Source organism: Choloepus didactylus, chromosome 5 (assembly GCF_015220235.1).
Source record: "Choloepus didactylus isolate mChoDid1 chromosome 5, mChoDid1.pri, whole genome shotgun sequence".
NCBI classification, from domain to species: Eukaryota; Metazoa; Chordata; class Mammalia; order Pilosa; family Megalonychidae; genus Choloepus; species Choloepus didactylus.
This window is the reverse complement of record NC_051311.1, coordinates 59,058,182-59,084,034: the sequence shown is the minus strand read 5'-3', so window position 1 is coordinate 59,084,034 and position 25,853 is coordinate 59,058,182. Positions and strand designations below refer to the sequence as shown.

Sequence of the window (25,853 nt, the reverse complement as noted above, 5' to 3'; positions counted from 1 at the left end):
CCCAGGCCTCTAGTAGATCAGTAGATCATTATCTTGTTAAAAAATATATATTTATATATATAAATAGTAAAATACTGGGAAAATTTTTGGAGTGAGGATTGCAGAAGAAAATGGAATCTGTGGTTATTTCATTCATGAAGATTTAAAATGTCCAAGCTGGGAGATCTTAGGGATCATCTATAAGACACATTACGGATTCGTGTGACAATGGAGCCAGAAGCACCCCGGACACAGCCCCAGCTCTCTCCTTTACTAATTCTGTCTCCTTCTCATCGTGACTATGTGCATTAAATGAGTGTAGCCCCCAGCACAGCCTCTGACAGAGAATGCACCCAAAGGTTCATTCCCTTCCGTCATCTTCCCTGAATCCAGTGTCATCATGCTATCAAACAAATGCCTGCTACAAGGCACCAAATGGGCAAAAGACCTAGAAACATCAAGTGACCTACACAAGAATCCAAGCATTAGGGTCTAAATCCTGGTCCTCCGACTCATCATCTCTTTCTTCCTCTCCATCCTGTTACCACCCTCCTGTGCCTCCTGTGTCCACCCGGATGCTATGCCCATTCAATGCTAGAAATCAGAGTTCCCTGCAAACAAGAACACATCACAGTCATTTGGGCCACAATTGCACTTTAAACATGCACGTCTCACTTGGAATCTCTCCCTATTCTGGCAGCAAAGTGTTTCAGTGAGAGCCTCGCTTGCATAATTTGTGTCTACACACAAAGCTCACATGCCCCATGATGTGGTGAACTGCTATAATATCTGCCTCTAAACACCTGTGTCTCTAGCACTGTTTTTTTCCCCATGTTCAACCTAGTCTGTCTGTGGTCAGTTAGCTTAGTTACATAAGCCAGAATTAAAATGACATTCAGATGGTAGAGGATTCTGCCCCCTGAGATGTGGAAGGAGGGGCAACCCATCTCGGCAGTATTCTACAGCCACCTGCCACATCCCTGACTCTGACTAGTCTGCTGGAAAATGAAAGCTTGTCCCATAGGGCACCAGGAGAGAGCCTGGGGATGACTCCATGCAAGCCATCCCCATGGGGGACATGAAATGAGATGGTAGGTCAGCGTGAGCTCCACCAGGGGGTGCTGCGATTTATCCCTTTGTCTTCTTCACTGAATAAGATGTATGCTTCTGTTTGGCTAGGTTCTTACTCTGGATTCTACACCTCACCCCATGGGAAGGGGCCATAGGACTTGAGCCCCAAAGGGGGCTCTTCATTTGTCAAAATTAGGCTCTCAGGCAGGATTTGTGGTGGGATAGCCCAGAATCCTTCCTGCCCCAGTGCACAAGCCAACTCATTCCTTCCTGCCTATTTCAACCCCAGCTCAACAGACAGTAGCATCCTCACTTATTCTTAAGTGGCTCTTCTTTCTTCTGCCTAGCTGACCACATTTGTTGTGTCTGAAGAGGTAATCATCAAATTTGCAAAACTTGCAGATTGCTGATGTTAAAATTCCTTTGCAGCCTACATCTTACACCAAGACCCAACGATATATCCTGGTAGAAAAATCCTGTGGTGGCCAGTCCAAAGGTAGCCAGCTCCTCTGCCCTCTGGTGACTGTCATGGGGTGTGAAGGAAAGTCATTCAACCCTCACATCTATCTGGGGGAGAAGTGGCTAGGAATCAGTGAACCTTTGCAGTCACAGTCCCAAGGTAAGGATGAGACATGAAACTGCCTAAATGGAACTTAGGTGTCACAACTGATACCATCACTGCTTAACATGTTCCTTTTAACAAGGGCTGTGATGCCCTAATTCAAAAGGAGGGACTAGTGACAGAAGAGATGTTGTCTCTTTCAACTCTAACCACAGAAGCAAAGAGGCTAAAAGACATTGACAAGCTCAGTACATTTATACCATCTAATGACCTTCTGAAATCATACAGATGTGATAGAAGTTTAAAAGATTCCATAACAACCTAGGATTCGACCTATTTCAGATATTCAGACAGAGCAGAGCGTGATCCTAGCATCTGGGAGAGGCTGGGCCCCACCTCACTCAAGCTGCTTCCCTTCGTGGTAAATTGATACTTCCTTCCTCTGTGTTCCCACAGACCCCACTTGAACAGACATCAGCCCTGTGACATTCTGCCGAGCATGACCCTGTGCAGTTGGTGTATGTATGTTTGTGTGTGTGTGTGTGTGCGCGTGCGTGTGGTGTATGGTGGGCGTGGGCTCATCTTTTCATCTCCAAGTCCCACAGTGCTTAGCAGGTTCAAATGGAATTACTGGCACCCCTCTGGCTGCACCAGCTCTGGTCTTGATTCCCAACCTGTAGGAAAAGAGAGCCATGCATCTTGCTCTCATCCACTTCTTGGCTAGTTCAGGCCCACTTCTGCCCAATTCTAGAGTGGGGAGAGCATGTGGATGACCTTGGAAAATGCCAGGTGCAGAAACCCTGACAGTCTGCAAAGACGGGATTTTCGGGATTGAAATCTCATCTTCCCAAATGCTGTGAGGGTCCAGCTGATTGGGGACACCTGCTCCCAGGGGTGCACACTGGCAGCTGAGCTCAGAGGGTCTCTCCCATCTGCTGGCCACAAAGACAGAGCCACCTACTAGCAGGGGGCCATGAGGACATGGCAGAGAATTGGAAGGCACTTTACACAGACAATTACCTTTCAGATGCTCCCTGTTAATCATCATAATAAAGATAAACCCAGTTGCCTGGACTTCCGTTCCTCGTTCCTTAATTCTGGGAGCCATAAGCTCAGCCCCCTCGGTACATCCTCCAGGGTCCAGGAACAAGGCTAGACCTGGTTGTGGCTAAAACATGCTGTCTGGATTTTCATCTCGACCCCATCACCACTTTTCTGCAACCTTGAGCAAGCTCTCTAACCTCTTTGCCTCCAGTTATCCGTTTCTAAAATGGGAGTGAACTAACTTCACAGGGATGTGCCATGGAGGGGTGAGGAGACACATGCAAAGACTAGCCAGGAACACCTGGAGACGCAGCAAGTACTATTTTTATTTCATACATGAAAGCAACAGCCTCTGCGGCTTCTGCCAAGTTGGCTTTTCCGCCCATAATGTTTGTGGTAGGATCATGTCTGTATTTAAACCAAACACAATATTTAAGCCACCAGAATCAGAAAACAAAGAGGGGGAAAACCCATCACATACCTTCATACCTTTTTTAAAAGTTCTTCACGCAGATGGTGATAATTAGTGGGATAGCCTGTCTGCACCTGTTACTGTTTATGTACATGTTCTACCTATAGGTATGTGCTGGGAACTTCCTGGATGCATCTAACAAGTGATTCTAGAGGGGGATCAGATACAACCTATAGCTCTAGGAATCAGCCTTTGGATTTTTTTGGTGAAGCCAAGACTAAAAGCTCTTTGTAAAAGGTTGAACATGCACAACCAGGGGAAAGCTGACTTGAGGGCATCAGGCAACATCCTTGCCGTCTTTAGTTTTGCACCCTATAAAGCTGCTGCATACCCTGAACATAAACACCTGGGTTTAGCAAGAGCAGCCACAGCAGTCACTTGAGTGTTTGTGAAACATATTAGAGCCCTGCTTTAGATATGCTGAACTGAATCCTTTGGGGTAGAACCTGGAAAAAAATCTATTTTGAATACCCAAGTCACTGAGATGCTCATTTGAGTTTGGGATCACCTGCACTGGAAGGAACTCAAAGCTTGGAGCAGACCTTGGTTCTGGTCCAGGCTTTGCCAATAACATTCTGTGCCTCTATGTGACTTTGGGTGAGTTGCTTCTGTCTGGGCCGGTCTGTCTCTCAAATCAGGATGTTGGGTGAGAATAACTGAATTCCCACTTGTGTTCCAGGAGCCCTAGGGTTTCACTGAAGGCTCCAGAAGCTTCTAAGGGGAGAATGAGTGGTATGAAGAGTGCACATTGGGCTCAGGGTTCCCTGCTCAAGAGTTAATTACAGGGGCTGCTGAAAAGCTATTTATAGCTTCCTCACATGAAGCCAGATCAATTGGGAACATCTGCCTTGGATGCGGAAATAGCTTCCAAAGTAGTTTAAGGTAGTTTAAATGGGTATAGTTATTCTAGAAGTGACATTTTAAAAATGTTACTCCCCAAGGGAGCCAAGGATTTGGACTTGGGACTTGAGTGTATCACTGTATTTCTCTAAGCCGTGGTTTTCTCATTCTTAAAAGTAAGGGGTAAACTAAACCCTGCTTAGGGGTCTAGCGTTTTGTCATTTCAGGGGTTAGGATAGTCTGCACCAAATCCACACCCCCCTACCCTGTGAGCAGACCTCAGTAAAGGATGTGCCAGTGTCCGGGACCCATGTGAGTGGGTGGTTCCCCAGGAGCAGATGCCCAGGCCTGGCCCTGTTTACACGCCCCCATGACATGCTAGGGCACAGCCACGGTCACCAGAGCAGCCACACCGCGGTGTGGGGATGTCACCTTCTACCTCGTGGCAGACACACCAGTGTACGAAAAGCATTCGCTATTATTCAGAGTGTGTGTTTTGTCTCCCAAACTAAAATCCAAGTTCCTTGAGGGTCAGGAGATTGGCATCCTTTTTCTGACTTATCTGCAAAATCCCTATGGGGTCATCATTGTCAGACCTTTCACTAGAGGCAGAAATGGAGACTTGGAAGTTGGCGGTTTGTGCCAAGTCCCAACTTGAGGGGAGGAGGATCCCTGGCAGGAAGCGGCACCTCCAATGTTTAGCTCTGGGCATTTGCCACCGTGCTATTTTCCTTCTGGGCTGGACTCTGCGAACACTCAGTGGAGACCTGTTGATGGGGGTGGGGGAACATGGAAGCCCAAATGGCGCCCTGATGCTTTTTACTTTCCAGGAGCCGCCTTCACGGTCTAGCAGCTGGGCAACTTCATGCAGTGGGAGTTTGACATGAACGGGACTGGGTTCCCATGTGGGATGGGGAGGGTTTGGACACAGCAGAGCAGGTGCTTCGTATGTTTTTCCCCAGGAGGTGCTATGGAGTGACAACACTGTTAGAGAGCTACAGCGGAGTCTGGAGCTCCAGGCCTGAGCCAGTTGATAAAACACAGTATTAACAAGGTTACAATTTTTGGGTCTGTTCCTATACCAATAAACACCTTAAAATTACTTGTCTAGAGTGTTTATATTTAACTAAGTGTTTTCATATGCAATGTCATTTATTCTTTACAAAAACCCTGGGAGGCAGGGTTGGTAGGCAAGGAAACAGCTTTAGCTGTGATTTTCCAAATTCACATAGTTTCAAGCCACACATTAGATGTGAACCCCCGTGCTCTAATCCACGTCCAGTCCTATTGCATCCTAGGTTTGCTTCGCAAAGAACTCAGTAATAGCCACAAGCTGCACTCCTTGACTCAGTTCCAGGTCTCGTAATCCTGTGCTATTGGCCATGGGACATGAAGTAAACCAGGTGAGAATATGGGTGGTTTGATGTAAAGCAGTATTTCCCACTCAGGGTTCCAGGGAGCCCTTACTCAAGGCAAGGTGTTGAAAGGGGGAAGGAAAGGGGGGATGGCAGGAAAGGGGGAAGGAAAGGGGGAAGGAGGAAGGGGAAGGAAAGGAAAGGAAAGAAAGAGGGAGAAAGAAAAAGTATGGCATTCTTTTATAGTCAAGTTTGTGTAATATTATATACTGTCTGCCCTTTCAAGGGAATTGTGTTAGCAATTAAAGGTTCTGAGAAGTCTTGCAATAAAGAAACTAGGGTAAATTTGTTTAATTCAGCATTTGACAAAACAACTGTGCCGGTTTGAATGTATTATGTCCCCCAGAAAAAGCTGTATTCTTTGATGCAGTCTTGGGGGGCAGATGTTTTGGTGCTGATTAGCTTTCCATGGAGATGTGCCCCATCCAACTGTAGGTGATAACTGATGAGATAATTTCCATGGAGGTGTTGCTCCACCCATTCAGGGTGGGTCTTGATCAGTGGAGCCATATAAATGAGCTGACATAACAGAAGGAACTCAGTGCAGCTGTGAGTGATGTTTTGGAGAGGAGCTACAGCCAAGAGGGATACTTTGAAGAAAGCACAGGAGCTGCAGATGAGAGACAGTTTGAAGATGGCCATTGAAAACAGACTCTTGCTCTGGAGAAGCTAAGAGACGACAAATACCCCAAGTGCAACTAAGAGTGACATTTTTGAGGAACTGCAGCCTAGAGAGAGGAACATCCTGGGAGAAAGCCATTTTGAACCCAGAACTTTGGAGCAGACGCCAGCCATGTGCCTTCCCAGCTAACAGAGGTTTTCTGGACGCCATTGGTCATCCTCCAGTGAAGGTACCTGATTGCTGATGTGTTACCTTGGACACTTTATGGCCTTTAGACTTAACTGTGTAACCAAATAAACCCCCTTTTATAAAAGCCAATCCATCGCTGGTGTTTTGCATTCCGGCAGCATTAGCAAACTAGAACAACAACTTTTTCCAAGTAACATCTTGGCCCAGAGAAAAGGTGATGCAGGATGTAGAAATTTCAGTGCTAAGAATACTGTGGACACTTGTTCACTATGCCAGAAGTAAAGGATTATTAAATTAAAGTGAAATCATTACCAAGTTAAGCTTCCCCCTTAACACTTGTCACTAAAAATATTCTATTAGCTAAGTTGCTTTAAAAGTATTAAATCACATCATTGTTTATGTGTACATGTGTTTTAACTTGTAGGATATGTAAATGAGCAAAATATTGATTGCTTTTCTTTTTATCCCCTATATGCTGTATTTTCTGAATTTACCAATAGGCATCACTTATAAACTGTACAAACTAAAAAAAAACAATCATTGAAAGGAATCTACCATCTAACATATAATGATGTTTTTTAAAAAGTTGACAGCAGAGATCGAGGGAACAGATGGGGAAGACGGACTGTGGGGGGTTCTCAATGTGTGGTCTATCATGTACAGATATAATGCACAATAAATACAAGGTTCTGTTTTAATTTTTAAACTGTGGGCTAAAGAGTGACTTCATGGGTGTGTGAATGTTGCCTTTAGATATGCTGATTTCTAGGCCAGAAAAGCAGGGAGGCAGAGGGTCCAGAACTGACCTCTCCATGTCCCCAGGTGGACTAGAGACCTGGGGAAGGAGGAAGGAGGCTCGGTGAACAGCAGGGCCAGGCTTGAGGAACTGGGGTTCAGAATGTGGGGTATGGGAAGCAGGACAGCAGTGTGATCTGGCACTATCTGCAGTGCTCCCAGAGTAGACAGGGATAGGTGTGTCGCACAAGCAGAAACACACGGAAGTGGTGGTGATGGGGACTGGAGCTCACCGTTACACCCTTACCTTGTGTTAGGCTTGAACACCCACTGTTGACTCTGCAGCATCCAACCTGCCTCTACAGCGCTCGGAGATTTTCTTCTTCTAGATCAGGTGTCGTCTCCATCTCAATAAAGAGCTACAGCTCTGGACTGTGGGTGCAGCTCCCATCAGCACTCACGGCAGCCCCAGCTCTGTCTGTCTCCCTCCTGCCATGATGGACAGCATCTCACACTTCGATCCCGGTTATGAGCTGGGAGAAGCTGGGTAAACACGCTATGAAATTCACAGATGATACTAATTTGGAAGGTGCTGGACACACCAGCTCTCAGAACGAAAGCAAACCATCTGTGGAGGGAGAGGTTAGAAACCCAGGCAAGTGTGGCTTGTTGGAAAACAAGGCCTGTTAACGAATGCTGCTGGCAGAGAGGAGAAGCCAGTTCCTTGAGGCCTAGGAGGCACAAGTGTTGACTTCAGCGCAGGACCATAATCTACAGCAAATTAGACAGGGATGTGCCAATGGAAAAGGCTGAGCAATTTGGGGCTAATAGCTCAACCAGTCACAGCAGAGCATGCCAACTGTTCCAGCAAAGAGGAGCCTACTGCAATGGGAGTAAGAACCTTCATTTAGAAGATATTTATATATCTACCGGCATTCTCTTGGGTGGCATTTACAGGGAGTGTTAAGAACATAAAGTAGTGTTGGTACAGACAGGAGGCTCTGCAAATGATTTCTCCCATAGGTTTACATATTACGATTCTGGGTCAGCTGAGCAGAGCAGAGCACAGAGGGTGAACATCAACAGGTCCTGTTGTATAAAGAGAAGCTGGCAAGAGGGTGGGTGGGAGTGGCTGGGAGGAGAGGGATGATTTCTGGCAGGTGCAGCTGGGGAGTGGGGCGCGGCACAGACACTTACTGGTGAGCTGGAGCTGCAGGAGGAGAGCCAGGTGTCCACTATCAGCGACAGATGGAGTCCCTGGACTATAGCAAGGGATGCAGGGAACATTAACTCACAGCAATTGCTGGAAAGCCCTGTATCCCTCACGCACTCAACAAATATTTAAGCATCTACTCTCCAGATGCGAAAAACACAGCATGGAGCCGAAAAACAGAGCCTGTCTCTCATGGTGCTTTTAGTCTAGGGACTTTACCACTTGGTTAGTATTTCAATAAAGGCATTTTTGTGTACCTTTGAGCTAATGTTCTTCATATACAGTATTTTCCTAAGACCTAAACTGATAAAAGGATACACTTTAGAATATATTGATTCCTTTTGTGCCACTCAAACAAATGCTTTCTATATGACAAACACTATATTAAGCACTTAATATGTTTAAGCCTTGTAGTTACATCAGCTCCCTGGGATGATATTCTTATCCTCGTTTTACAGATTATGAAACAGACTTGAAGAGGGTTAAGAAACTTTCCATTGTTCACACAGCTTCCAGGTTAACAGAACCAGAGCTCCAAGTCCGGGTCGAAAGCCTTGTCATAACTGTGTATTCATAGTAGAGTTTCATGTTATGATTACATATGTAACATTTGGAATCCTTTTTGCAAATAAACGCTCACCACTGGTTGGGGGACATTACACTGAAGGCAAAATCCTTTCTCTGTTTCCTTGGTCTACAAACTTTAGTTTGAGGATCATCTCTGGTGAGCTGCACACTCCCAGATCTCACTCCCAGGGGGTCCGATTCAGTAGGTTTCAGGTAATGACAGGGAATCTGTAATTTAAACTCACCAGATGTTTCTGTTTTCCCCAGATGTTCAAAAATCACATTTACTATTAATCTATATAGTAATTGTTTTTGTCTATACTGTTACCTTTTAACAATGAATGGTAGTGATTCCAGTTCTTGCAAATTAAGAAAGCAAAAATGGTTTAATTGTATCTCTTTTTAAAACATCTTTATTGAGATATAATTCACACACTATAAAATTCACCCATTTAAAGTGTACAATTCAATGGTTTTTAGTATATTCGGTGCTGTACAACCATCCCCACAAGTTATTTAAGAATATTTTCATCACACTAAAAGGAAACCCTCTATCCATTGGTGTCACTCTCCATTTCTCCCTGGTCCCTGGCAACCACTAATCTGTTGCCTATGTCTATGGATTTGCCTATTCTGGACATTTCATATAAAAAGGAATCAAATCATACAGTACGTGGTCTTTTTGTGACTGGCTTTTTATGTAGCATAATGTTTTCACGATATATCTATCGTAGCATTTCTTGTTATTGTCAAATAATATTCCACTGTATGGATATACCACATTTTGTTTATCCATCCATCAGTTGATGGACATTTGGGTTGTTCTCACTTATGGGCCATTCTGAATAATGCTTCTATGAACATTTTTGTGTAACATTTTGTGTGGACATATGTTTTCGTTGCTCTTGGGTATACTCCTAGGAGTGGCTTTGCTGGGTTGTATAGTAACTCTATGTTTAACATTTGGGGAAACTGTTTTCCTAAGTGGTTGCACCATTGGATATTCCCACCAGCAAGGTATGAGGGTTCTTATTTCTCCACATTCATACAAATGCTTGTTATTGTCTTTCTTTTTTATCATAGCTCTTCTTGTGTGTGTGAAGTGGTTTCTCGTGATTTTGATTTGCATTTCACCAATGACTAATGATGTTGAGCAACTTTTTATGTGCTGACTGTTCATTTGTATATCTTCTTTGGAGAAATGTCTGTTCAGATTCTTGGCCCATTTTCCATGTTATTCTGATGTGCCTAGTTGGGGGACTTCGTTCTATTCCATGGCAAGAGATTAAAAGCCTCAACTTGGATAAGGATTTGATGAGAAAGAAACTCAGGTGACAGGTTATGAAGATGGCAAAACCCTCCAGTGGGGTCTGAATAAAAACCCAAAACCCTGGCAAGAAAAGACTAACCTGAAAAGCATGCCCTAATAATGGAAGGAGAATGGAGCATGGGAGCAAGAGCAAGTCTTTGTTCAATGTGGATGTATCAATTAAGAGATGCTCATCTATAAGTAACAGCGAACCCAACTCAACCATATAAATGATAAGGAAAATGATAAGACGTCCAAAGGTAGAACTGTTTTAATTAAGGCACCAGCTCCGCGATGTGATAACATCACAGGCTCTTCGCATCTTTACCTCTGCCGTGACCCATGTCCTGGTTCTGTCTTCAGACCTGTTTCATGATGCCAAAGTAGCCACAAAAGCGCCAACACTTATACACTCACAGAGCAACATCAAAGGCCTTCTGGGAGACAGGACATAGCCTTGCTGTTGTCCCTTAAACTTTCCCGGAAGCACCCGGCAGACCTACCTCACGCAGCATTGGCCAGAATTATGTCACCTGTCTCTTCCTAAGCCAGTCCCTGGCAAGGGAAATGGAATTTGTTACTGACTTAGATTAATCAAGATTCATCCCTGGGGCTGGAAAGGGGACCTAGTTTTAGTGTTTCTGGCAGAAAGCCTTGTCCACCTGATACGCAAACAGAATCGAAGTTCTGTCTGTAAGAAAGGGTATCCACTCTTGGGTAGGCCACAGTGAACATTCCTGATGACACTGGAATGAGAGATGGAAAAAGAACTGAGAGAGAGGCTTGACCGTTTTACACCAGCCTCTACAGATTTTTAAGTATTTCTTAGTGCCTCATAATCCTTTCTCTAAGGAAATTATTTATGGGGCTTCAACATCTTTGTACATTAAACAAAAGATTGACCCAATGTTCTTCCTGGCTTTAAAAGACTCTCGGGCCCAAATGGATGGTTCTGGGAGTCTGGCAGGACTAATGGGGTGAGGAGTAGGAGTCACGGCTTCTAGCCTTAGGCCCAGGTGACAGGAACGTGGAAGGTGTGGGGTGGGATGTCATTACAGAATTAAAGAGAGTCAGGAGAGACAGTCAGTTTGGGAGAGTTGAGGGAGAAATGGGGGAATTGTAAATAACAAGCTCTGCTTTGGACAAGTTCAGATTATGATTCAAAATGGTCCAGGAAGAAACGTGTCAAGTTCTCCAAACTTTGAGTTCCTCTTTTTCTGTTGTTTATTTTTACTCTTCTAGCACAGCGAAGGCAGTGGCAAGGGCTAAGCTGGTGATATTTCACGGAGTCCCTCTCAGCTGCTTTGTACCTGCATTATTGAGCAACTGCAGCTTCCAAGCCAATACATCAGGAATGAATCGCCACTGAATGAGGCCTGAAAGTTCCCGACCAGCAGTTATTTTCCTTTCCCCTCCAAAGTCGTTTTGCCTCAGAAGACCTTGGGAACCCAGGGGCAAGGAGGAAACAGGAGCTTTGTTCAGAAGGGCTGGGCTCTGCGCCCTCATGGCCCACCTGGACAGCCTCCGAGGCAGAGGTAGGGGCTGCACACACAACCTGGCTCAGCCTCCCCCTCTCCTGCTTCCTGGGTGGCAGCCTGAGGGAGGGAGCAAGATATGGGGAGGCAGATGTCTTGGAGCTCAGGGAAAGTAAAATAGGAAGTGAGGAATTTGTCTGACAGACCCCAGTGAGCAAAATTAGCATCAGCCACATGCAGGAAGCTTTCTATTTTTCCTCTGCTTGAAACCGCAGTATCTTTGCATGGGCAAGAAATCTTGTGCAAATGAAAGGAAATAAATGAAAATAATGGGGCTTGCATTCATTATTCCTTTAATCCAACATTTACTGAAGGCTTTTTCTGAACAATGCATCATGCTAGATGCCATGGGGGGTAGGGGGGTTATAATAAACCGGGGTTAAGAGCAGTTTAATTAGCCAGACTTCAGGGGGGACAGGACTAGGTTACTATTACTAGCTGTACACCCCTTGGCAGGTTACTTAACCTCATTCAGCCTCAGTTTCTTCATCTGTAAAATAGAGATAATAAAAGCACCTAATTTATGGGATATTGTAATAAGATAAAAGGCATGTAAAACGTTCAATACAGTGCCTGGCTCAGAATGCCCCTCAACAAATGTCCGTTACTAGCAGGTATTATCAAGGGGTTGGAAATGACTTTGTCAGAGGGATAACCTTGACCTTTTCATATTTATTATTTTTAACCATTTTTATTGTGAGGTGTAAGACACAAAGTACACACAACATAAATGTACAGCTCAATAAATTATTCTAGTAATTAACATATGTAATTAAATACACCCATTACAGGCATATCTTGTTTTACTGTGCTTCGCTTTGTTGCGCTTTTTTACATATTGAAGGTTTGTGGCAGCCTGTGTCGAGCTGGCGTATCAGCATCATTTTTCCAACAGCACAGGCTCACTTTGTGTCTCTGTAACATTTTAATTAAGGCATGAACACTGTTGTTCAGACCTAATGCTATTGTACACTTAATAGATAACAATATAGTGTAAACATAAATTTTATATTCATTGGGAAACCAAAAAATGCACATGACTCACTTTATTGCAATATTTGCTTTATTGTGGTGGTCTGGAATTGAACCCGCGAAATCTCCGAGGTAGGCTGGTAACCACATCTCAGGCCAAAAAATAGAGTACTACCAGGTCGCTGAAAAAACCCATTTGGGTCTGCTCGCCACCAGCATTCCCTTCCACCACCAAAACGGTAGCTACTGTCCATTTATGATTACACTCCCTTGCTTTTCTTCCATTTCACCACATGAGTTTGCATCCCTAAATGCTATCACTTATTTTCCCTGAAATCTTTATATGAATGGAATTATACAATATATATTCTTTAGTACTTGGCTTCTTTTGCTCAAGAGTATGCTTGTGAGATCCATCCATGTTGATGTGTGTAGGTATAACACATTCATTTTTAACACTGTGTAATATTCCAATGGATGATTGTATCTCAATTTAATTATCTTTTTACTAGATGGACAGTTGGGTTGTTATGGTTTTGTGGCTATTAAGAATAATGCTTAATATTGAACACTTAATAACATTGAACATTCTCTAGGTATGTACCTAGGAATGGTATTGATTAGTCAATATAAGTTATGTATATATTTAGCTTTGATAATGTCTCATCAGTTCTAAACTGGGTATACTAATTTACAGTCCTACCAGCAATGTTTGAGAGGCTAGTTGCTCCACATCCTTGTCAACACTCAGTATTTTCCATGTTTTTAATTTTCACCATTCTGGTGGATAGAAGGTGGCATTGAGTTTAATTTACATTTCCCTAATTAGAATGCTGATGAGCACATTTCATATGCTCCCGAGCCATTAGTATGTTTACTTTCCCAGGAGTTACATACTTAGGTCTCTTGCTGATTTTTCTGTTGGGTCATCTTTTTCTTACTGACTTATTGTTCTTTATATATTCTGGATATGAGCCGTTTGTTGGCTATGTTTAACAAATACCTTTTTCTCTTAAGTCTTGACTTTTCATTCTCTCATGGTGACTCAGGGAACAGAAATTCTTCATTTTAAAGTAGCCCAATACATCAACCTTTTTCTTTCTGGTTAGGGTTTCAGTACCCTGTTTACGAAATATGCCCTTATGCTGTGGTCATGAGACTATTCTCCAACACTATATTCTAGAAGATTTACCATTTCACCTTCTATTTAAATTACACCCCATTTGGAGTTGATTTTTGAGTGTGGAGAGAGGTAGGGTGCATTTTCCCTATTTATACATGTGGATATTGAACTGACTCAGCACCATTTTACTTTTAGAGACCATCCTTTCCCCTCTGATCTGCAGTGTCACCTTGGTCATAAACCAACTATGTATAGGTCTGTTTCTGGACTCTCCATTCTGTTTCACTGGTCTATTCTGTATCATACTCTATTATTGTAACCTTATAATGAGTCTAGTAGTGCAAGTCCTCTCATCTAGTTCTTTTCAAGAGTGTTTTAGCTATTTCTTATTTTTAAAGTAAATTTCTTTAATTTGCAGCTCCTTTTTAAAAATATAAGTTGTTGACATGATGCCCATTTCCCCAAATACTTTAGTGTGTGTTTCCTCCAAAGAAGTATAATCTCCTACATAACTATAATACAGTCGTTAAACACATTTATATGTTATTATTATTTAACCCACAGACCCTGTTTAAGTTCTGCCAATTGTCCCAGTAATGTCTTTTATAGCAAAAAGGACCCTGTTCAGGATACATGCTGGATTTAGTTATGTCACACAATGGTGTGTCACACACAAATTGTGGTACATCCATACAATGGAATATTATGCAGTGATAAAAAGAAATGAGTTATCAAGCTACAGACTTATGGAGGAACCTTAAAAGAAGCTAGTTTGAAAAGGCTACACACTGTATGATTCTAACTATATGATATTCTGGAAAGGCGAAACTATAGACAGTAAAAAGATTAGTGGTTGCCAGGGGCTTGGTGGGAGGAGAGGAGGGGATGAATAGGTGGAGCAAGAAGACTTTTAAGGCAGTGAAACTATTCAGTATGGTGCACTGCAATGGAGGATTTATGACATTAGGCATTTGTCAAAACCCATAAAGCTACAGACAAAGCGTGAGCTCCAATGTAAACGATGGACTTGAGTTTATAATAATGGTTTATCAATTGTAACAAATGTATCCTACTAATGCAAAATGTTAAGTGAAAAACATGAGCCTGAAAGAGAGGAGATATATAGCTGCTCCTTCAGTTTGGAACAATTCCTCAGTTTTTCCTTGACTTTCATGAATGACACTTTGGAAGATTACAGGCCAGCTATTTTGTTGAATGTCCCTCACTTTGGGTTTGTGTGATGTTTCCTCATGATTAGATTCAGGTTATACATTTTGGGCAGGAATATCACAGAAGTTATATTGTGTTCTCACTGAATTCTATCAGATTTTGATTTGGCCCATTCTGGTAATTTTAATGTCAATCACTTGATTAAGGTGGTGTCTGTCAAGTTTCTTTATTGTAAAGTTACTATTACATTTGAATACATAGGTAGGAATGCAATTCAAGACTATGTAAACATTCAGTTTCTAAAGACATTCAACCCCATCCATCGATGTTTCTTGGCTGAATTAATTACTATCATAGTTTCCAAATAATGATTCTACAATTCTATGATTCATTTTACATTTATTGATTGGCAATCTACCTTAGGGAAAAGCCTTTTCTTTTCCTTATTTATTTATCTGTTGATTTGTTTATTTATATACTTATGGACCCACGGATTCTTTACATTATTCCATGGATTATAACATAATACTATCAGTATTTATTTTTATGCTTTTATTGTCCTAGATTTGCTAGTAACAACCCCTTTAAATTGGCTCTGCTCTTATAAGGTTCCCATCTTGCTTTTTCCCTTCCCAGCCATTTCTCCAAAAAGCCATGGTTCCTTTTATTGGAGGAAGGTATTTAGAAACCAAAATCTGAGCCCCTGGTGTGCTCATTGCTATTAGAATGTTGTTGCTACCAGGTCCTCTCAGTGGACAGAGCTAAGGAGTATACCTATGAATATACATACATACATATGCACATGATATAAATGTGGGTATGAGAATATATATATAAAATATGCATATACATTAATATCTATATTTCTGAATATATCTCTATATATTTAAAACCATGGTTTCACATCAATATCTCCAGTTCCAAACCAACAACCTGGGGTTCATTTTAATTTGCTCCATTTCCATATTTGTAATTCCCTTATCTGACAGTAAGAAACCTGGCTCCCATTATCCTCAGTATATTTATTTATTGGATCAGTGCCCCATAACTACTTTCCCATTGCTACTGCCACTGTTCTTCCGCCATCAATGCAGACATCTGCCTCACTTCACTCAGGCTCTCCCACCACACCTTGGCCACGAATGCCTGCCTTCCCCACCCTGCTCAGGCTCAGGCGACCCAGTCCGAGGTGCCATCACCCACCCCCTCTGCCTGGATACCTACATTGCTTGGGCCACCTAATGGATTTTGGACTGAATTATTCAGGAAGGCAGACAGAGAGAAAGGAAGGCACTCATCAACTTTTAGTTATCACTAGCGAACATTTACATGGCTAATGAGGAAACAGAAGCCATCAGAGGAGAATGACCTCATCCTCTCATGACCAAATCCACTAGCCTGCCTGCATCTACACTCATAAACTCTAGCTTTCCTCTGATTCAAACAGACGGGTTGTGTCTGCTCTAAGGCTGGAGCCCAGCCTCTCAGCCTGCACAAGGATTTCTCACTGAAACTATCCTTTTTCTGGTTATTTCCACTGACCTAAAATGGGCTACATCTCCACTCAAAACAAAATAAAATCTCCTCTGCCCACTTCCCTGTCTCTGCTCCCCTTTTAAGCAAAACTTTTCAAAAGTGTTGTCTCTATGTACTGTCTCCACTTCCCAAACCCATTTTCCTCAACCCCATTCTGATGAGGCTTTCATCCTCCCCATGCATCAGAACTGCTCTTGTCAAGTAGCCTCTGGGCTGCCAAATTCACTGGCTAATTCAGCCCTCCTTTTATCCAGTGCACCAGCAGCATTTAACACAGCTGGTCAGTCCCTCCTTCTTGAATCATTTTCTTTCTCTGGCTTCAAGTCTCCCTTGGTTTTTCTCCTACCTCAGTGGCTATTCCCTCTTATTCCTCTTTGCTAGCTTCTCACCCTCTACTCATCTTCTCAGTGCTGGAGAGATGTAGGGCTAAGCCTTCAATCCTCTTCATTCTCCACTTTCCCTAGCTAGGTGATTAGGTTCAGTGTCCCGGCTCTACACCACCTTAACAATGATGGCTCAAAATCTTCTCTCTAGACCCATCCTTATATATCTGATGGCCAACTCAGCATCTCTACTTGAAATTGTAATTTACATAGCAAACCTAACATGATCAAAACTGAATCCTTGATTCCTGTCCATACCACTCCCCAAATCTTGCTAGTTTGTGTCCCCATCACAGTCAATTTTGCCAATTCAGCTAGTTGCTCAGGAAGATCTTGGGGTTCTTACACTTACCTGATTCCTCTCTTACTTTATTCCTCTCTTTCCCTCAATCTTGTTGGGTGTACCTTTGTATATAGATGTCCTAAATCTGATGACTTCTCACTTTCTCCATTACTACCACACTACTCCAAGTCACCGCCTTTTGCTTATATTATTAATGCAATAGCCTTTTAATTTTCTCCCTGCTTTCATTTTACCTGTACTTCAAATAATTCTTCACCTAGCAGCTGCAGTGATCATTCAAAAATGTAAATCAGATCATCTGACTCCCTTGCACAAAATCCTCCAATTATTTTCATCACACTCAGAATAAAATTCAAATTACAACTACGAGTGACAAGGCCCCTAACTCTCTGAACTCGTCTCCCTAAGCAAGCTATTTGACTTATTCATTCCACTTGGCCACAATGACCATCCTGTTGTTCCTCTAACACACCAAACTTGTTCATGCCTCAGGACCTTTGCACTTACTGTTCTCGCAACCTGACACTTCCCCTAGATCTTTATATGGATGGTTCTCTCACTACATTCAAGAATCTGCTCAGATTACCTCCTCATAGCTGTCTTTCTTCACTACCCAATCTAAAATAGCACACACACTCTGAACTCCTATTCTCTCTCCCTGAACTCTCCATTCCTTTGCCCTGCTTTAGAATTTTGCATAGCACTTGTCACTGCCTGACGCTGTATGTTTATCATTCACTCCTCCCTCCCCCAGAATGTAAACTTCATGAGGTCGGGACCTTGTCTGTCACTATACCCCTAGTGCCTGGTACACAGAGGCATGCTATACTGATTTGGTGAAGTGATGTATGAATGATTCAGGCAATGCCAGTGTGACATGATACTGTGGCTGAAAACCACTTCCCCCAAGAACAAGAGAATGCAGGAGTGGTGGGCCAAGCGGTACGAGCTGATCCATAACGTGATGAACAAGCCACTTCCACACTAAGGAGGAAGTTGAACGTGGTTAAAAGAAATCAGGACAATAAGTTCTGATGTTCCTGAAACATCACCACTTTAATGGTGATTCATAACCTTTCTTCTGCTTCTATACAATAATATCTAACTTCTTTGATACATTCATTTCCAGTAGAAGAAAAACATCTACTATAGGCAATGATGTTGCCAAGTTCTGTGTTAAGCATCTGACGGTGAAGAGAAGAGTAGGCTCTTCCATTTTTGGGTTCATATTTAACATGTGGCTGCTGCAAAGGCATTTTAAGAGCACTGAGGTAACTCAAACTGACAGCAGGTTAGCTGACATCCTATTCACTGTCCGCTGAAGTGGAGTTCCCAGCACTTGCTGTGCAGTCTACCTTTGGTGCTTGAAATAAAATGACCATGCCACTTCAACTCTATGTTAAATACTATTTTCAATGACTTTCTGGTCATTTCTCTAAGATTGGAGTATACAGTACCTTAGGGAGATGCAAACAGAGCTACAATATGCAGACTGGCATCATTTTTCTGGTCTGATGCTGGAGAAGAGGGCCTGGGGCTATGAAACAGACAAAATGTTTTTACCCCTATCTCTGACTGCAAAGACAGCAGATAATAAGCAGAAGGCCGGTCATCTGGCCTTCACCTCCTATTTTATATGTTCGCTAGGGAAGGGCAGAGAGAAAGTAAGTACAGGCTTTCAACTTGTGCTGTGAACATTGATGCAGGCTCAGCAGCAGACTGGCCAACAGGTAGACCTGACTGTAAAGGGGCTACCTGAGCAGCAGGCCACTGCCTGGACTGGGAAAGGAGTAGCTAGGGCAGAGTGGTGCCCTGCAACTTTGCCACTGACCTCTGGCTTCCATATCTGCATTTAAAAGCCATTATGGAAATGTAATCTGCTTGGAAGGGAGGGTTAAATTCAAAGCAGACTGTCCTGTCAGCAAAGTGATGGTGACCACAGCCCAGTAAGTATCCTCCAAGAAGAGCTAGACAGGAGACTATCTAGGTGGGATCAGAGAGGACAGAACTCAAGCTTTTCTGCATGGGAAAATCTTTGAAGTGTGTGGAGGTTGGGCCTATTCAAACTACTTCAAGAGGTTTGAAACACTTCATTAAATTGAGGCATAGCAGTTTTCCATTTAGAGTTGACTTGGTTTGAGGGGTTTTCAGGGACTGAACTTTGTAGTTTCAACTTTCAGTTTCCAATTTCCTCACTTAAAGGCATACATACGGTGACCATATTTCCTGAATCCAAATTAGATTTAATAGTGGATTCTCCCCTAACGTACAAAGAATATTATCACGGTATAGAGTTTTGAGTATGGATCTACTTGGAAGGTTCAAGACAACTGACAGGAAAAGTAGAGGTTGTCTTTGATTTGGATGACAACTTTTACTTTCTCTCCTGAACGAAAGCAATTCAACTCTTCCTTAAGGGCTATGCCAACAATACTGAGCTCACCTGGAGGCAGCAGGGGAGAGGTAGCCCAATGTGAAATATGAAATTTCACCTTCATTCAAACATCAGCAAGAGTGAATTAGGTTGTTGGCCATTTCTTCTCCCAAGCCTAGGATCCAAAGACTTTGGACTTTTGAAGGTAATGCAATTGAAAGTTCCTGAAGCTGTCTGGTGCTTTAGTCAAAATTCTTAGCATAAGAGACCTTGTCAGATGAGTAAGGTGACCGTCATTCCATGTATGGTAGAGCAAATTTTCGTCTTCAGTGCTTGTCTAATTCAACCACCATGGTAAAGGGGTGCTAGGGAGCTGGGCTCTGCAAGGTGGATCTGGGCAGGAATCAACCTCCTCAGTTCACAAGGGAGTCCTGGAAGTTTCCCGTTTCATTGAACCTGACCTGTAATCACCATCACTCCAATCTCCTTGGGTCATGAGCAGGCTGAGGATGATAGGAAAAATGATGCAGCTCTGTCTCATCTATTTGGAATAATTAAAAATGACTTCTCTTCATATTTATTATAGTGGTTGCAGAATGATGAGCCAGAGAATGAAACGTTTACTGGAATAACATCCAATCCTTCTCTCCATATGGCCTTGATCATCAAGGGCCAGTGTTTCATTTTATGGACAGTGTGTCTTTACCCTCCTCCTTTTACTTTCCTTTTACTTGTTTAGTCATTCTTGGCTCCCAAAACAAATAGTTCAAGGGAAGAAGAGAGAGTAAAAGCTGAAATTTGCCAAGTTTTGTATTCTTGAAAAACTTGGAGGGAGAAGAGGCAAAAATAGCTGTCTACAATACAGTTTTAAAGTCAAGCATGGACTTGACCTAAGCAGGATTTGTACTGCTCACTTACCAATGCAGGTAACAGCGCATGAGAGCTACAATTTCCGATGCCACAGGTGCTTTGGACTGTGGGTCTCAGGGCTGTATTTTAGACTGGACGCAGCCTGCCCACTGAGTATATCCCCCAGGGCAGTGGTAGGAAACTTTTTTTGTTTCCTAACAGGGACCATAAACTCAAGAAAAAATACAATCAAGAGCCAGAGAAAACTGAAAACAATTTTTTCTTTTAAAAAAGCTTCATTTACTCAGTATATAAATTAAAAACTAAAAACCTAAGAATTTATGAAATGATAAGTAGTAGTAAATGTATGACCAGGTAAAGATTTGGGAGACTGGGGAAGAAAAAGAGGGAAGTATCAAAACAAAACAAAACAAAACAAAACAAAACAAAACCCACAGTGGTTTTAATGGAAAGGACCCGAAGCTGACCACTCGACAGTGAGAAACCTGAGGGAAATGACTTGCCCCAAGCGGCAGCTGTAGCAGAACCAGGACAAGAGCCCAGGACTCTGTGCCCAGAGTCTGCCCTTTGCACTCCTGCGTTGTCTCCAAAAGGGTGCCTGAGAGGCCACAAAGGGGTGGAAAAGTTTCAACAGAAGAGGCTGGAGGAGGAGATGAAGGCAAGACAGACGGGGGAAGGAGAGGAATGGAAGAAAACTAGGGGAAGCGAGAGTGCACTGAGAGAATGAAGAGTATTTTTAAAGAATATTAACTCAAAACTGACTTTTTCTTCCATGCCACTTGGTGTGTATCACAGTAAGTTACCATGGCCCTTTTGATTGTTCTTCAACTGCTCTAATTCTGAAATCTTGACAGGGTCAGCTCCTATGGCTCACAGAAGTGGGGGAAAGAGACTTATCCTGTGGGTTTCTGGCCAAAGTAATTATACCTATGGGCTGAGCATATCAAGATTAGACCCAGAGGTTCCCAACTCCTAAACCAGAGAATTTGGCTGCTTGTTTGGTTCTAGGCAAAACACTGCTTGGAATGCTATAGAGCCTTGTTGGTTGATCAGCAGGCCACAAGTGTCTGGCTTTTAGTAGTCTATGTTTTCTATGAATAATGATGTCAGTAATTTTTTTAAAACACCACGTTGTCAAGTTTTCCGTAATAAGTTAATGGCTTCTCAAAGAGAAGACTTTGTGCTGGTTTAACCAAGTCTGTAACTTCTGTAAGTTCACCAGACATTCTGTTTACTGTGATAGCATCTGACCAGTTTTCAAGATACTTATCCTTCTTGGCTCCATGAGCTAACTTATTGTGGTTCAAGTTGTGTTCTATTCAATGAAGGAACTAAGTGATTGAAATGTGTCACTCCGATAAGCTTCATATAACAGCATTCTTCCCAAGCAGTTGTCCTGAGAGTTGTGATCTGGACAGAGTTAAGATGCAATGGGCAGGGAGGTTTCCAAAGGCACAGAAAAAGGCATCATCTCATTCTTTTGTTTCCCCCAAAGTGCTGTCCTTTCTCTTGCATCCACTACATTTATCAGAATGATATATTAGTAACCAGTGTTGGTAGAGAGATGTCCTGACAAATCACTCTCCCATTCTTATGGATTTATTCAGCTTTAAATGCCTGATTCTTCGGGGCTGCCAGCGACAAGACTGGCAGTCTGGGATGTGCCAAGTTCTTGGCTCTAAATTGCAAAACAAAACAGTATAGGAGGGAATTTGTGAGTTAGCTGATTTGCAAACACTATAGCAAGTCACTGTGTAAACATTTTTGTGTTCCCATTATTTCTCTCAGGCAGTTACCTGAATGCCATCGTGACAATGCCAAAATGTGCTGCCCCAAGTTACAAATGTTCCTTCACTCACATGAACTCTGCTAGTTTTGTGCCTTTAAAAAAACAAAACAAAACCAAAAACCCTGCATTAACCATTGAAGGTAGCAACATTAGTTCCTCATGATAACCAAGGCCAGTTTATTCCCCTAGTCCCATCCCACATGCTAATAATCCTTACTCTTTTATTTGTCTAGTAGATTACTTGCATGAGGAGTGCCAAATGACCAGGCAGCAGTTGTATCTACAAGTTCAAAACAAACCCTTACTGTGTCTTCTGGTGGAAGTGCTCTCCTTCCCCACTGGAACGGTCACCTCTAATCCAGCCGCTGATGGAAAGCACAAATTCCCCAAATGGATCAGAGTAGTGGTAAAAAAACAAACCAACCTTCATTAAACAGTAATCACAAAACATCTTAAAAATTATGGTAGGAGAGTCACCAATGTCATCCAGATTAAAAAGGAGGTCTACAGGTGTGTTCACAAGTGTACAGGAAGATGCCATTCAAATGGAACCACTTAGCAATTTAAATAAAGAAGCCACACATTCTGTTTATATGGGTCAACTGAAAGTTAAATTCACCCCTACTCTCTCTAAATAAAAGGTATTTAGATTTGTGGATATTCTTTCATAATCTCCCAACTCCAAATACTAGTTTATTGAATGATCATACAAACCACTAACAACATTTACTGGGCATTTATTAAGTCTGACTGAATGCATGTACCAAGCAATTTGACTCTTCACAATGATCCCAAAAAGTAGGTTCTTTGATACCACACCCCACCTCTGCTTTTTTTTTTTTTTTACAGTTGAAGAAACAGGAGCTTAGTATGGTTAGGTGACTTGCCCAAGGTCACAGAGCTGGGAAGCAGAACCAGTCTCTGAACACAGATTCACCTTATTCCAGGGCCTGTATCTTTAATGATTTTGCTAAATTACCTGTCTCCCTAACAAAAGTAAAAATGAAATAAAAGCTCTATATGAACAAAAACATTTAGACAATACAAAGGAGCAATGGTGTCATCTCCATCTATTTCCCTTAGACCTTTCTTATTTAGCTCCAGTGTAAAGACTTGTTCTCAACTTACCCAAATTCAGGGTTGACACACCAATCCTCTGGTGGAAAAGTAAGAGTTATAATCAGGAAGTTTTAATGAAATTGGAAAGAGGAAAACCTCTAAGGGTTGATTTTTTTTTTTTGGTTTAACATCTTCATATATTGTAGGGTCAGAAGTTCCTAACCAAGGTTATCTAATCTACTTCTTGCCCTAGGCAGGATGACTTAAATCATCCCAAAGAGAGGAAGGTTCATGTAATTTGTCAAGATCTTTCTGAATTCTACCTACCTGAGGCAAATTGTAAGTATCACTTGCCTATATGAGGTTCTGCAAAGTGCTGTAGAGCTTTCTAGAGGAAAGATAAGGCACAAATGCAAATTAATAACAATGTAAATCAACTAAATTCCCATAAGCACAACCATCTAACCCAGAGAAATGAGTACACAAAGCCACAGGCTGCAATGCCAGTCTTCGTCAGAAAATATATTTATTATTGATGTTGACTGAACTATAGATGTCAGTATACACGATAGAGAAGAGGTTGTGTAAGCCAAGGTTGCCTTTATGTTGGTTAAAAAAATGCCTTATTTCACTTGTAATCATAAACATTATTCCAGTAAAATAGGTACATTTTCTCTTTTTGTCTTCTTGCTTGCATGATCACCATAAGTTTAAATGAAATAGCTCAAAGGAGAACAGAAAAAGAGAGAAAAGCCACATGCCACAGCCTACGTGGTTCCATCCAGCATTGGTGCCCCAAGATGGACATTTTATGCCCTCTCCTCGAATTAATTTAGGCCCCTCCCCTCTTTGTTAGAGTGGAGATTCACCAAAGGATGGAGCCTGGTTATAGAGAAAGATGATCAGAATTTGAATGGAAAGTACAAAAAGGTGGAGAGGTCTGAGCTTCCCTTTTAATAATCATAAATAGGTTTTACTAATACTGAAGAGTGTCCTTTAATAAGACTGATCGCTGCTCTAGGCCTTGGCTTTTCAAATTGTTGCTGATCAAACTGTGATATGCTTCTGTCGACTGCTCTTTGGTGCTTCTCTTTAATGTTCTTCTCTTTAAATATGTTATTTTCTTCTTAGGGGAAAAGAAAAAAGGTCCACCTCTGGAATTAATGTCGATGGAGTTTTGCTTGCCTTAAAAGCTGATTTTATCCTCCCTTCTCAAGCATGCTCTGTAAGAGAAATAGAAAGCATAAATTTTACCATCAAAAGGAAGGGGCAAAAATAGGGTTTAGTATGATTGGTATTGCTTTGCAAACATCCACTTCAAAAACACATAAAATATGACATGTACTTCCTGGTCTCAAAACATAATTATCATGAATAATCCCCAAACATCTCCCCACCACCACACCAAACTGAAAACCCTAAGGATGAGCATGGCCTTGATCATGTGGGGAGGGAGAGAGGGGATGGGAATGGGAATGTGTGGCCCATCTCACTACCAGGGACATTTGGAAAGGTGGGGGAACACTTCTGGTGGCCACAATGACTGGGGGAAAGCTATTGCCAATGGTGAAGGAGTCGGGTGGCAGAGGAGGACAGGTTAAACTCCTAAAGCTCTGTGGGGGAACGTCTCAGTTGAAGAACATGAAATTTTTTCTGAGAAACCTCTGCTGTCCTCTAGGTAGAAGGCAGGATGTTTGTGTGTTCATAATGCTGGGCAAGTAACTAATCCCAACTGCAGAAATGGCCCCTACATTCTTTCATTTTTGTGGGTAGGGGTGGATAGGAAGAATTCTGAAGTATCAAAACTCAGTAACAGCTGGGGTGGGAGTACGATGTGCCCATTGTTAGAGATCCTTAAGAAGAAAAAAATAATACTTTCCGTTCAGTTTTGAAATTACTCAGGAAGTAGAGGCCAGCTCAGTCGGCCCAAGGTTGCCTCTCGTTCATCTGTTCACTCCTTCCTCCCCCCTTCCCTTACCCACACAACCATCCTTTTATCCAGCTCACAAATGAGCGGCTACTAGGTACTTGCTCCACAGAGTTAGGTGCTACAGGGAAGCTGATACATAAACCCATGGAAAATTAAGGAATAATTTAGAGTAGATAACACAATGTTAAAAATTTATTTTCTTGAGAAATAACATATACACACAGTAGACAATTCAGAAAGAATACAAAATTTTTGGAAGAAATGTACAGGAAAAAGTAATTTTTCCTTCCTCCATTTCTCAGTTTCTTGTGTACTCTTCTAGAGAAGGTAATGATTCAAAAGAGGAGGGGTTCCACCTAGCTCAGAAGAGGACAACTCTGTAGCTGGAGAAAAGGCCTCTCAGGGGATCTTTGGCTATAGACAGACTATACACAGAAGGAGTGGGGGTGGGGAGGGGTGATGGTGGGAAGCAGGCACAGATTGAGAGGCTGCAACAAACCCAGTGCATATGGGGGACAGAGAAGAGAGACAGGCTTAGCTAGAAGAAAGGGTGATTTACCAAGAAAAAGAGTGTAAAAAGAGCCCAGAATGAATGCCAGGCAGAGATACTTCCTGTTGGCCACTGAAAAAACTCAGGAATCCAGGAATGACATTAACATGACAGCCTCTGCATAATGGATCCTGCAGGAAAGAGGCAGATTAGAGATCAAGAAAGCATGGGGACAAGAAATAGAGAGGGAAACAAAAAGACACGAGTAAGACGGTGAGCCCTAAGGAACGGGTAGACCAT

General features: G+C 42.3%; 1 protein-coding gene across 2 annotated transcripts in view; it reads right to left on the bottom strand.

The window, feature by feature from the left end:
- Positions 1-23,634: 23,634 nt before the first annotated feature.
- The window catches only part of CHCHD3 (coiled-coil-helix-coiled-coil-helix domain containing 3), a 341,725-nt gene continuing 339,506 nt past the window's right edge, over positions 23,635-25,853 (bottom strand). For both annotated transcript variants that reach the window (XM_037836138.1, XM_037836139.1), the window contains one exon: positions 23,635-24,356. In XM_037836138.1, coding sequence (XP_037692066.1) covers positions 24,333-24,356 — 24 coding nt within the window. In that variant the 3' untranslated portion in view covers positions 23,635-24,332. The remainder of the gene's footprint in view (positions 24,357-25,853) is intronic.